General features: G+C 37.9%; 1 protein-coding gene across 1 annotated transcript in view; it reads right to left on the bottom strand.

Moving 5' to 3' along the window:
• Window positions 1–611, bottom strand: part of LOC139744595 (RING-box protein 2-like) — a 35,824-nt gene extending 35,213 nt beyond the window's left edge. Inside the window, exon 1 of the mRNA XM_071655025.1 lies at window positions 437–611. Within this exon, the coding sequence (XP_071511126.1) occupies window positions 437–611 (175 nt within the window). The remainder of the gene's footprint in view (window positions 1–436) is intronic.
• Between the last annotated feature and the right edge of the window lie 12,705 nt (window positions 612–13,316).

Here is a 13,316-nt window from a genome sequence, read left to right as displayed (position 1 = left end):
GGAGTGAAACCCATTGACCAATGGAGAGTAAAGAAAATATAATCATTTAGAACTTCACGAGGTACATATTGTAGTGAATGTATATTGTGTGTTGATGTAGCTGTCTCTAAAGCTTCTCTAGCCATGAGACTCCAACCATGAGATGTTACACTGTACAGCCTAGTCCCACATGCATGTGGCTGGATGGTAGACACACGCCTGTGGCTGTTTAAACACTGCCTATTGTATCATAAATTTGGGAAGGATATATTGGCATGCGCACCAAGGTTCAACTGTGTGCAAAAGCATGTACAGGTTTCTACATGTAGCAGGCGGTCAAATTGTGAACGGCGTTGTGGTTGAAATATGGGTGGCTTGCGCTAAACACGATGTTGCAGCAGTAGGCCCCTACCTCTCCACTCATTATTATGCAAAGAATAAAATGAAGCCAACGTACCCATAACTTGAACCCTACAAATCGCACAAGTATCACATTCCACGTCCCAGCTCCACATGGCCACAATGTTCCACTTCTTCAATGTGAAAAGTTTCTGTTCTGATTTTGTATTAGACGCCGAATCCCCATCGTTTGGAGTCGTCTGTGCATGAGCGACTTCTGTTGTTTGGGACATGGTCTCCGATCGACACAGCCGTTAAGCTGGACTGAAGAACTACCGGTGATAAATACACGTAGTTCAAAATTCTGAATGGATGTCTGTAGAATTATCGTTGCCGTTGGCTCATGCCTCATGAATTGGCTAGGAGTCCGGAGTGGTGTTGTGCAACTGCAGAGAAATCAGCAGGTAGACCTCTAGCCTCTAGAATGAAAAAACAAACAAAGTAATGAAGCTATCTTTACTTCTTAACCAATTCCCTACAGGAACCTGGTGGCCTGTGTATTATGGGGATTTCAGAATTCAGTATGGAACAGGTTAAGTTCTAGTTCATGGGTTATCTAGAGTAATTGTGACAGTATGCAGCCGTGAGCCTGTTCAAGGCAGATACATGTACAACATATTCGGTAATATACTGCTGAACACAGCGACACATTCTATACAAGACTACAGAATGCATACAGCTGTACATTATGCATACCACAAAAATACTTTGACACTACACTACCAATATTCGAAACAAACAAACAAACAAACTGATAATACAAATGTATGAGCACAATCTCCGACAAAAGTTAAATCTTCTAACCTTAATGACAACATATCACATCCAAAATTTTATTCTCAGTACTACTACTTCTTAACATCGACACAGATAAGAAACAAGGGTCTAAGAAACTGGATTTTATGTTGTTTTCCTAACGTTCATGGATTATGAATGAAAACACGTCCTAACGTACAACTTTCGCGAGCCGATGTGGGCAGTAATCTTTCTGGAAGTGGATGTTACCATTTAAAAAAAATCAGAAAAATATGAGAAAGACACTAACAACATCGTCAGAATTTCAATCTGTTTGAAGTCAGTGCATGTGCACCAGCTATTTTCATAATTCATGAATCATGACATGTGCTTACGCAACATTCATGAGCCATGTGAAGGCATTTCAAGTAATAGTTGACTTCTGAAGATCGCGAAGAATGCGTGTACCGTATTGCATACTAGTTTCAGGATTGTTAAGAATGGTACATCATGCCGCAAAATATGAAATGAATGAAAATAATTTGCCCGATTTGTTTACAGTGTGTGAAAAACCCTTCCCTGCAGCAATTCAGGTATACTTAGTTTTTTACTCTATTCTAAAATTAAGAAGTTAAAGTTCTCTTCCTTAACAAACTCAAAGCAGGTCTACAAATTGTATCATAGTATCAATCTTAGACCAGCCAGCTCAGGCAGGGTTCTCATTGATGGATCTAACAAGTTAGATCTACGTGTAACGTTCAATCATACACCTAACAGATAAATGTTAGAGTTAGAGTAATAATCCTGAAGGAAATTACCGCATGCAAGGGAAAATCTGCAACCAGTAAAAGCCAAAAAGGATCTTGGAGTGATAATTGACTGCCAGCTGAATTTCCATCAACATGTGTCATCATCGATTAGTAAGCAAATAATCAACGTTGGTGAAGGTGATGGGACAAACTATCACTTCCGAGGTGATCTGGATGTAGCTATCTTTCCGAAGCGCAGCTGAGAAAAGATAGCGTACACATTCAGATCACCGAGGACGTGATAGTTTGTCTCATTGCCTGAAACTAAAAGTTGATTATTTGCTTTATATTCCACATCTAGGGTCCTAGAAATTCCCATTTTATTTCACATCTGAAACCGCTTTTAATAAAGCTGTAGCTGTCTTTAGGTATCCTTAGTGCTTAGGCTACGTGTGCGCGTAGATGACAAGACAATGAATTTGCTGCGCGCACCGCGCGCACCGCGCGGCACCGAAGTGAAAGTGCGTTGCGCTGTGTACTATCAAGTGACCTAGGTCACATGATAGTCCACAGTGCAACGCACTTTTATTTCGTGCGTACTCATCTTGCGTTACGACTGTGTGGACAGTGTGGAGATCAGCGAAACAAAAGGGACTATCAACATAGAGTGTAACAAACTTTTCTTCTCAAGTGATGTGATGGGCAAAACTACGCTTCATCACGTGATCAGCTCTGGACCAATCCTCTTGCAACATTCTTAGGATGTGGAATATACCTATAATATTAAGGGATACTGTAAAAGTGGTTTCTTTCGCGTACATCGCATTTCCACTGGTGCCAACTTTTTCGCGTGTGTTTAAATTCGCGGTCGGCAAAATCTGTGAATTCACAGTCAGCAAAAAATGTTTTATTTTGCACATGAAACCCCCAAAATATTACTCAATTATTCTTTTATTCGTCAAATAGAAATTAAAATCAAATGCTGGCTTACCTGAAATCCCATTTCTCGAGTACTTTATAATATGCTTGTACCGTACTGCGCGGTATCGCTGTGTGTGTGTTGGCCATCAATACACTCAATGCGCGGAATCTTCATGTGTGCATGTGCGCAATAGCGATGTAACAAGCGGCGAGTTCAAAACATTTTCGCGTGATGTTAAATTCGCGGTTCAACCTCAAAGCACAAAAAGCGCGAAAATAAAACCACCGCAAAAGAAACCACTTTTACAGTATCAACTACTGGGAGTAATAATTATTAAGAATACTTTCTCACAACTGGATAAGACAACTCTACCAATTTTGTTCTTGAAAGACTCTAATTCGACCACACCTAGAAATTGAGTGTTCTATGGCACAACAGGTACAAAGAAGATGCGATGAAAATTGAAAGAGTCCAGCGGAAGGCAACCAAATTGGTTCGTGAAATCAGGGACCTCCCATACCAAGAAAGACTTAAGCATCTGAATATGTGCTCTCTGTGCTCTGTTCTGCAGAAGAAGAGGAGACATGATTGCTGTTCATCAAATCATGCACGGACATGTCAACATCTCACAGGACCACTTCTTCTCCCAACCTACACATTGTACAAGTAGAACCACAAGCAAGACAAGAGGGCACTGTTTCAAGATCCAAAGAGAACATTGCAGATTGGATGTTAGAAGCAAGTCTTTCAGCAGACTTATTAATTTTACAGGACTAGAACAGCTTGCCGGAACATAGGTGGTCTAAAGCTAGTGGTCTTGTCAACAACTGAAAAATTCAAACTAGAAATGTTGCTATGGTGACTGGTATGCCTCCGCCATAATGCATGATTCACCTAATAGGTCTAAATAGTACATGTGGACAATGTGTGATTACATTTTCACAAAATTGGCAAAATATTAAAATGACAAGTTTGTCACAAATGTGTTGAATGTTCACCTTCCTTGACCTAGGTTTAATTGGATGAATAGGAGAGCATGTATTTGGGATTTAAGGACTTTAACTTGACTTTGACCCATTCATACGTTTATGCATTGAGTAATTTTCAAGGTATGGAGAAAAAGTGCAATTTCTGTATTGAATAGTAAATTGTTACCATTTTCATCTGGCCTTTGACCCTAAAATTCATAAGATAATCACTGTCAGGCAGAACATGCATAAATATGTAGTACGTTTCAAGATAACTTGAGCCACTTCCGAGATATGGAGGAAAAACTTAGTTCAGCACTTTTACTTGATCTTTGACCTTTTGATCTTTGAAGCAAAAACAAAAGAAAAAAAACTTTCCAGAGAATCTCTATTGGGTTATACATGCATACACCAAGTGTAAAAAAAAAAAAAAAATAATAATCCTGCTGGCATTGCATGACCATGACCGAAATAGTAATATTTTGAAGTGTTACCCTTGACCTTTGACCCCTGACCTTTGACCCCATGAACCCTAAATTCTCTAGATAATCACTGCAAGTCAGTACATGCATGTAATACATATAAACTAGCTATGTTCCATGAAGATACCTTGAACAATTTCCAAGGTACAGAGAAAAAAGGTGAAGTTTTAATATTTTTACTTGTCAAGTTGTTGATTTTATTTCATTTCCAACAAACAAATAAGAAATACAAAGAAACACTCATATACACTGACGTCATGAAATCAGTACCACAATGCGATGAACAGAATAACATTGTAAGAAAAATATAGGTAAATTATCAACAGATACAAATATCTGTTACGTCACTGTGGTAAATGCATAAATGATATTGCTGGAAATAGAGGGGACTGCTAAAAAGCAGAGCTTGTAGAATGCAGTCCCCTCATAAAGAAAAAAAAAATGCAAAAAAAACCAACAACAACAACAACAACAAATTTCCCTAAGCGGTAGCAAAAAACAAAACAAAAACAAAAACAAAAACAAAAAAACAGACAAGAGTAATACACAGATACAAGCACACTTACGGACGCACATTAACAAACACATGGCGGCTCTCTTGTAAGGAAAAAATTGAGGAGGATAGAAAGATATATAGTAGTGAAGAAGGTAGTAAGTCCGAGGTGGACAAGGGGGGGGGGGGGGGGGGGGGAGAGGAGAGGAAAATGGTGGGTCATATCCAGGGCACTGGAGGCACAGAAGCACGGGCTCGCTGATGAAGAAAGAGTAGTGAGAATAACGAAGCAACAACAACTTTGAAAATCAAAAGTAAAAAAAGAAAAATGAATTATGCTGCGTACAAAGTTTTTAGATAATTCTTTAACTTTGAAGAAAATGTATGAAAACTTAAAGCTTCTTTTATATTATTATCCAGAGAATTCCAGAATTTTGGTCCAGAAAAGGAGAATAAAGATTTTGCAAAAACCGTTCTAGTCAAAGGCAAATGATATTCATGGGATTGACGGGTTGGATATACATGAACAGTTTCATTCTTTAAAAACATGGAATCAAACACAAGGGGGAAAGAATGGTTGGTGAGTTTATACATGAATTGTCCTAATTGCAAACGATAAAGATCATGAATTTTCAAAATATTATTTTTGTGGAATAAATTATTAGTATGACTTCTCCACGATTCGTGACAAATGATACAAAGAGCTTTTTTCTGTAATAATAATATTCTTTCTGTATAAGTAGAAAAAGTGTTTCCCCATGCGAGTATCCCATAATTTAAGTAAGGTAGTATCAAAGTAGAATATAACATAAAAAGTACATTTTTGGGAAGATAAAATTTAACTTTGTTTATGACATCTATATTCCTTGAAATAACACGACATACAGTATCAATATGCGAACCCCAGGTAAGTTTATTGTCCAGGATCAAACCTAAGAATTTGATGGAGGAAACTTCTTCTATGACCATGTCTTCCAGGAAAATATTTCTCGGTAAATTTTCCAGTGAATTACTGAACAACATGCATTTAGTTTTTTGCAAATTTATTGATAATTTGTTCGCTCTTATCCACTGAAGTAACTTCATTAATTCACTATTTAAATTATCAATTAATCGATCAGAATCAGAATCAGATAAAAACACATTGGTATCATCCGCAAATAATAAGAAAGAGAGGATGTTTGAAGAATTTGACATATCATTCACATAGAGAATAAATAAAAGGGGACCTAGTATTAAGCTTCCTTGAGGAACACCACAGTTAACATTTTGTGTAGTCGATGCATGTCCGTTGATAAATACAAACTGTTTTTGATTAGTAAGGTAACTCCTGAACCACTCCAAGGCCTTTCCTCTGATACCATAATGTGATAATTTGTTAAGTAGTATGCTGTGGTCTATGGTGTCAAAGGCCTTGGAGAGGTCCAGGAAGACTCCAATAGTATGATGAAATGTGTCTATCGCTTTTGAAACCCTATCAAGGAAGGTAAGGATTGCATGAGATGTGCAATGCTTTTGTCGAAATCCGAATTGATAATCAGAAATAATTTCGTGGGTGTCTAAGAACTTCAAAAGCCTGGTGTAAACAACCTTTTCTAATATTTTCGAAACAGAGGTTAGCAGGGATATTGGTCTATAATTGGAGACATCTTCCCTTTCCCCTTTTTTATGGACGGGAATTACTTTGGAGACTTTCATAGCCTCAGGGACAACGCCATTACTTATAGACAGATTGAATACAAGTGGATCAACAATATAATCAATGATACTTTTCAAAAGGACATTATCAATGCCGTCATATCCAGAGCTTTTTTTATTTTTCAGATTCTGAACTATATCTAATAATTCATTTCTATGCAAAGCACGAAAAACAATGAGCTTGGATTGGGGACTTCTAAATAATCTTGAAAATTCAGATGACTATGTGGAATATTTTGGGCAAGATTACTTCCTATTTGTGAAAAATACTGGTTGAAAATATCAACTACATGTATTGAGGAGACATCATCAACAAATACATCACCATGTTTGATTGATGTACTACGGCCGGGGTTTATCCTTATTTTTGTTGATAGCCATATTGATAACTTTCCAAGTATTTTAAACATCATGTTTAAACAAACTTATCTGAGTAGTGAAATATTTCTGTTTCCCATAACGTAATATTTGAGTGAGGACGTTTTTATATGAAGTGTATTTATCATGAGATTGCTTGGTACGTTTAATTTTGTCAGCATAATACAAATTATTCTTTCGATTGATTGATCGCAGTAAGGACTTGGATACCCATGGAAGTCTAGGGGATCTTTTATAATTTCTGGATTTCTTTTTAACAACAGGAACATGCTTATCCATAACCGAAATTAAAGTACTCATAAACAAGTCATAAGCCTCATTTGTATTTTCGGTATTATATACAAAAGACCAATCCACATTACCGAGGTCATTTTGCAACCTCTCTATATTTCCAGGTGTCACCTTCCGGAAAGTTGACACCGGGTCATTTATGGTGATTTTTTTCTGAAGGGGAATGTGAGTGAAAATAGGGTAATGATCTGATAAATCTGAAAGGATGATACCGGAGACCGGTAAGGGGTTAATATTACAAAATATATTATCAATAAGAGTTGCCGAGTGATGGGTTACTCGAGTTGGTTTGGTTATAAGGGGTAAAAAAGATGTGGACATCATAATATCAAGAAAAGATTGAGCAGTATTCATTGTTTGAAACTTAGATAAATCTATATTGAAATCTCCCATAATATAACAGTCTTTATTAAATATGAAATAATATTATGAAATACTTGACCTTTTGACCTTTCACCTTTCACCTCATGACCCAAATTTTCACCAGAGAATCTCAATCGGGTACTACATGTACAATTGTATGTACACTAAGTTTCAAGAAATATCTTTATTTCACATCTTCAGGCATTGCATAGATATGGTGGAAATAGTGAAATTATATGTATTTGACCTTGACCTTTTGACATTTGACCTTGAGCATGTGCACCCAAAACTTGATAGGCACAACTTCACCCCCTAATACACATACACATGCCAAGTTTCATTAGGATACCTCAAAAGGTTTTGATAGTTACCCTGTCCACAAAATGCATTACGGACGGACGGACGGACATCCTGAAAACATAAAGCCTCCGGCACCACTTCGTGGCGGAGGCATAAAAATAATAATACATGTATTGACAAATATTGGTAGGAGCATCATTTTGATCTCCCATGACTCCACTCCTGCGGCTGCGCTGTGCATGACGTAAAGTTTAGGCCTACTACAGGCCAAATAACACTGAATAAGATTATATCATAAGAAGCAGTGCAGTGATTGTTGGGAGTTATTTTAAGGCAGTGTATCAGAGACTCCAACTCTCCCACTTACGACGGGAGATCTCCCGCCGAAAGCCCATTTTTGCACAATCTCCCGTTCTCCCGCTTGAGATTTGATTTCTCCCGTCCTGGCTCTGTGTCTCCCATTGGAAAGGATTTCTTACTTATTGCTATATAATCGTATATACATGTATTGAAAAATAAGCCTTAGATAGCACGAGAGAGCATCTAGAGCCCTAGACTGGACCCCGGCCGCAAGGAATTTCGCGCTTCACGCATATCAACTTGGAATCTCCCGTTTGCTAGGGGTTTCAGGCGGGAGATCAGAATCTCCAGATCAGAAGAGGTGCTTGGCTGGGGTTGGAGTCTCTGGTGCATACAACCACACACATGTGTCTTTACCATCCAGCCACACGAGTGTGGCTGTAGCCATGGCCACAGTTGCTGGATACAGCCACACTCGTGGACGCGTGTGTACATACCACACACACGGAGAAGCTCCATTGCGTAGCGGGGAACAGGCTGTGTGTGGCCACATCAACACGCGATGAGCCTTCGTGGCCTTCGTTCGTGTTCCCCGCTCCGCAATGAATTCCCCCGTGTGTGCAACATGTACACACACGTCCACACGTGTGTGGTTGTATGAATACACTTCCTTATTTTAATTTACAGGACAATGCAATGGCAATGCATTCTTCCTGTACCAGATGATGATGACGATGATGATGATGATGATGATGATGATGTCGATGCGATGATGATGAAGCTGATAAGATGTAAAATTTTAAATTCATCTCTAATCGTTACACTACAGCTATTTTTACACGATCGCGATAGTGATAACGTTAGTAAAATTACACTGCAGCAATGAATGACATCATGCACTTATCAGACTGGAAACAGTAAAACTTTTAACTTCACAAGTTAATCCTCGCCTCAGAGTCATATTTTTACATTATCACACTGATTATCATATTTGTTAACCCCGTCGCGGGGCGCTGTAACACAGTAACAGCGCCCCGAAGCAACCCATGCAATTTTAGGAAGCACTCAAATGCACTGCACCACGTAAACAACTCACCGCTCAAAAGGACACTTGGATTCGCAACGAAAAGCCACATGATATAAAACCATTATTGTTGAACAATAGAAACGACTATGTATTTCTCACCATTACCTCCGAAAACAAGATAAATAGTCATCTTTGAGACCGTCTACTCGAGATACTGTCCGTTCAACGTTTTGAACGTATCACGTAAATATACTGATCTGCGCATGCGCAAATGAATATGCATATTTTACGTCATATGCCATATGTACAATGTTGCTCGTATTTGGTTCTCGGTCTCATTTAATAAAGGACACCTGTTCGTACCAATACCATAGGTATCATGGAGTTCAAAAATGCTCTAAGTGAAGTAGAGGAGGATGCAAAAAGAATTAAGTTCAAAGTGGAGCAAATAGAAATTATCGAGAACGCAGTGAAACAGAATGACACCTTCCTAATGTTGCCAACTGAGTTTGGCAAGAGTGCTTGCTTTGGTTTCATCACCAAATCTTGGAAGTTGGATAAAGCAGGGCTGCACACTAACCCATTTTTTTTTTTCTGCCGGTCCAACCTGTCTCTGTCGGATCAGTAAATATCCATTTTTCCTCCCCATTTTTGTACTGGTCGGAACAGAAAATTTACTGGTCAACAACAACCTGAAAAAGCATTAACTGGCTTTCAAATTTATTGTCATGTTTTTGTCGACAATAATATTACCTCCCCCCCCCCCAAAAAAAATACATTTTGCAAATAAATATTTTGTAAACTCAAGTGCCTTGTTTATGGATCATTTCCTTGAGAAGGAACAAAAAGGAATCATTTGTGAATTGTTTTGTTGATACGAAAAGGAAGTGAAAAAAAAAGAAGGGACTGAAATGCGGTTTTTAACTTTCCTCCGAAAATTTCTTCCCGTATCTTACAAGTATGCGTTCTTGAAAGTACACTGCAGGGTCGAATTTGTGATGCTTTGTACTCCTATCTCTTCTTCGTGTATAGAACCATTTTAAAAGAATTGAATGTTTGTGAATTAAAGTGTTAAATGATTATGAACAAAATCAGATTGTATCAAATGCGTTTGCGACTTTTTGTCAACATCGGCGCACGTAGAGTAACACGCGTTACTTAAGTTGCTGCGCTTTTCACATGTTTGGTGCTCAGCTGGATTGTAATGATTATATGAATTATTTTTGCTGTATAGTATTTTCTGATGCACGTGCCAGTTAAGGGGTTCTTTATTTTTCTCCCGATAATCTTTTCGCATTTGTGCATGCGCTCTTGAAAGGTATATACGGCAGCATAAGGCATCAGGGTCGAATTCACGATCCTTTTTGCGCTTATTTCTACCTCGTGATATCAGCGGGATTGTGACGATTTCATGAACTTTACTTCGGATCACTGTTCGGATGTAATCTGTTGTGATGAACACACCAGAATGGTTGACAATGCGCCCTTTATTTTGCTCCGATAATCTTTTCGCATTTCGTAAATGCGTCCTCTCGGATTAGGAGAAATGATACGGCCGAATTCATGATTCTTTTTGCACCTCTTGTTCTCCTCAAACTTCAACGGGATTGTGATGATTTCATGAATCATTTTGGCTGTAATTTTTATAATGCACGCGCCAAAAGAGGTTTAAAATGTGTCCTATTTTTCTCCCGAATTTGTGCATGCGGTATGCGTTTTTGAAAGATACACAGCATGCAGGGCCAAATTCACGATCCTTTTTGCGCCTATTGTTTCCTCAAATTTCAACGGGATTGCCATGATTTCATGATTATTATTCGGCTATAATCTTCATGATTCACATGCCAAGAGGGGTTGAAAATGTGTTCTTTATTTTTCCCCGATAAAATCTTCGAATTTCGTAAATGCGTTCTTGAAAGATCATAACACGGCCGAATTCATGATCCTGTTTGCGCCTATCAATTTAATATCAGCGGGATTGTGACGATTTCATGAATTCCTACGGCTGTAATTTTTTACTTTGCACACACCAAAAGGGGTTGAAAATGTGTCCTTTTATACTTTTTACAGATAATCTCTCCCACATTTCGTAAATGCGCGTCTTCTCGGATTAGAAGGTATTCACGGCCGAATTTATGATTCGTTTTGCTCCTATATTGTCTCCTCAAACTTTAACGGCATCGCGGTGATTTTATGAATTATTTCGGCTCTAATCTTTTGTGATGCACACACCAGAAGGGTTGAAAAAATTCTTTATTTTTCTCCCGAAAATCTCTTCGGAATTATTCATGCGTTTTTTGAAAGACAGTATTCAGGGCCGAATTCGATATCCTTCTTGCGCCTATCGTTTCCTCAAATTTCAACGGGATTGCCATGATTTGATATTCGGCTGTAATCTTGATGATGCACCACCAGAAGGGGTTGAAAATGTGTCTTTTATTTTTCCCCCTATAACCTCTTCGCACTATTCGAATATCACGATTTTTTTTGCGCCTATTTCTATAACTCAGATATCAGCAGGATTGCGATGATTTCGTGAATTCTTTCGGCTGTAATCTGTTGTGATGCACGCACAAGAAGGATTGAAAGTAGTTTTTTTTTCCCCGATAATTTCTTCACATTTGTGCATGCGTTTTTGATAACCAACATGGCATGCAGGACCGAATTCAAGATCCTTTTCGCGCCTACTGTTTCCGCAAATTTCAACGGGACTGCGATGATTTTATGATTTTTTTAAATATTTTTTTCTCGTCACATTTTGTGCATGCGTTCTTGAAAGGTACACAACAGGACAAATTTTGTTATCTCTTTTGTGCCTATCTTCATTATGAGACCATTCTGAAGGAATGAAATGAAAACAAACGCAATCAGATCTTTATACTGCTGTAATTTTTTCAATTTTTCTAAAAATCTGCACAAGTAAACTCGTTCTAACATGTCATCTGCCACGCTGCTACAAAGCCGGGATCGGATCATGGGTTAAAAAAAGGCATTTGTGAAATGACACAGAAATGCGTGCGCCTCTACGAATACATATTCCTTGTCTGATGGCATGACCGCCGATCGTAAGCAAACGAACGATGTAAACGCGTTGGGGAATACCGGCATGCATTTCAGTAGTATTGTACATACACGTATGTATAAGGCTTAAAAGGGTATTGATCAAGCAAGACAACATAAAAAAAAAAAAAAAAGCCATGGGGAGCAATGGACTACAATCCCAATGACCATGTGGATGGATCTGAAAGGGTTAATTTCTAGTTTTTCATTAACCAATCCATTATGCCTTTAAGATGAAAGCCAATCTAAAATTTTATCAATTTCACAATGATAAAAAAAAATCCAGCAGAACAGTGCAAAAATGATAAAATCGGATAAAAAAATAAGGAAGTTGTGACATTTGAAATTTCAAAAATTTTCAGAAGACACTTCTTGTCCCATTGCTTTGAATGAATGAATGAATGAATGAATGAATGAAATGAATGAATGAATGAAATGAATGAATACTCAAGAGTCAATTGTATTGATCTGTATGTCACAGTACATAGAAATTTAGCTTCCAATTCTTCCAACTTGTTACACACAATAATTATGAAACACACACGCACGCGGACACACACACACATACACACAATCAAACAGAAAGTGACAAGCCTGACAGAAAAAGAAAGACACGAAGGATCTCCTCTCATGCGGTAGTAAGTCTTTGGAAAAAAAAAAAGGTCTCTCAATAAATAATCAAACAATTCTCAACTATTGGAAATAAACAAAACATGTATGTAACAGAAGTGTATTCAATTCAAATCACAGTAGAAAATAAACATGAAGCAAAAATGAATATGAGTCCCCAAGAAGCAGAGCTTGTGAGTGGAGCCCATTGTGAATGTACAACATTAAAACTATAATGTACAGTGTGAAAGGAAACTTGATCTATAGATGAGACATCTGGGGCATTGCCTCTGCAGACTGGGGGAAAAAAAAACAAAAAAACCAAAACATACCCTCTATCATGAAAATCACCTGTTATTTTCTTAATCCTTCACATCTCCAGATGTTCATTATGTGTGCACTTCCTTTATTGCAAATAAATAATGAACCACACATTCGAAATGTGCTTAAAAAACGAAATAAATAAGTGCCGGTAGGCCCGATAGTAAATCATCGCCCAGCATGCATTCTATTTGTTACGTCTCATGATTATTCATAAGTTCTCAGCGAGCTTTCCGTGTTTT

The sequence above is a fragment of the Diadema antillarum genome, unplaced genomic scaffold, assembly GCF_040938485.1.
Source record: "Diadema antillarum isolate AM-2024a unplaced genomic scaffold, OU_Dant_1.0 seq00001192_RagTag, whole genome shotgun sequence".
Taxonomy (NCBI): domain Eukaryota; kingdom Metazoa; phylum Echinodermata; class Echinoidea; order Diadematoida; family Diadematidae; genus Diadema; species Diadema antillarum.
This window is presented reverse-complemented; position numbering and strand designations above follow the sequence as displayed.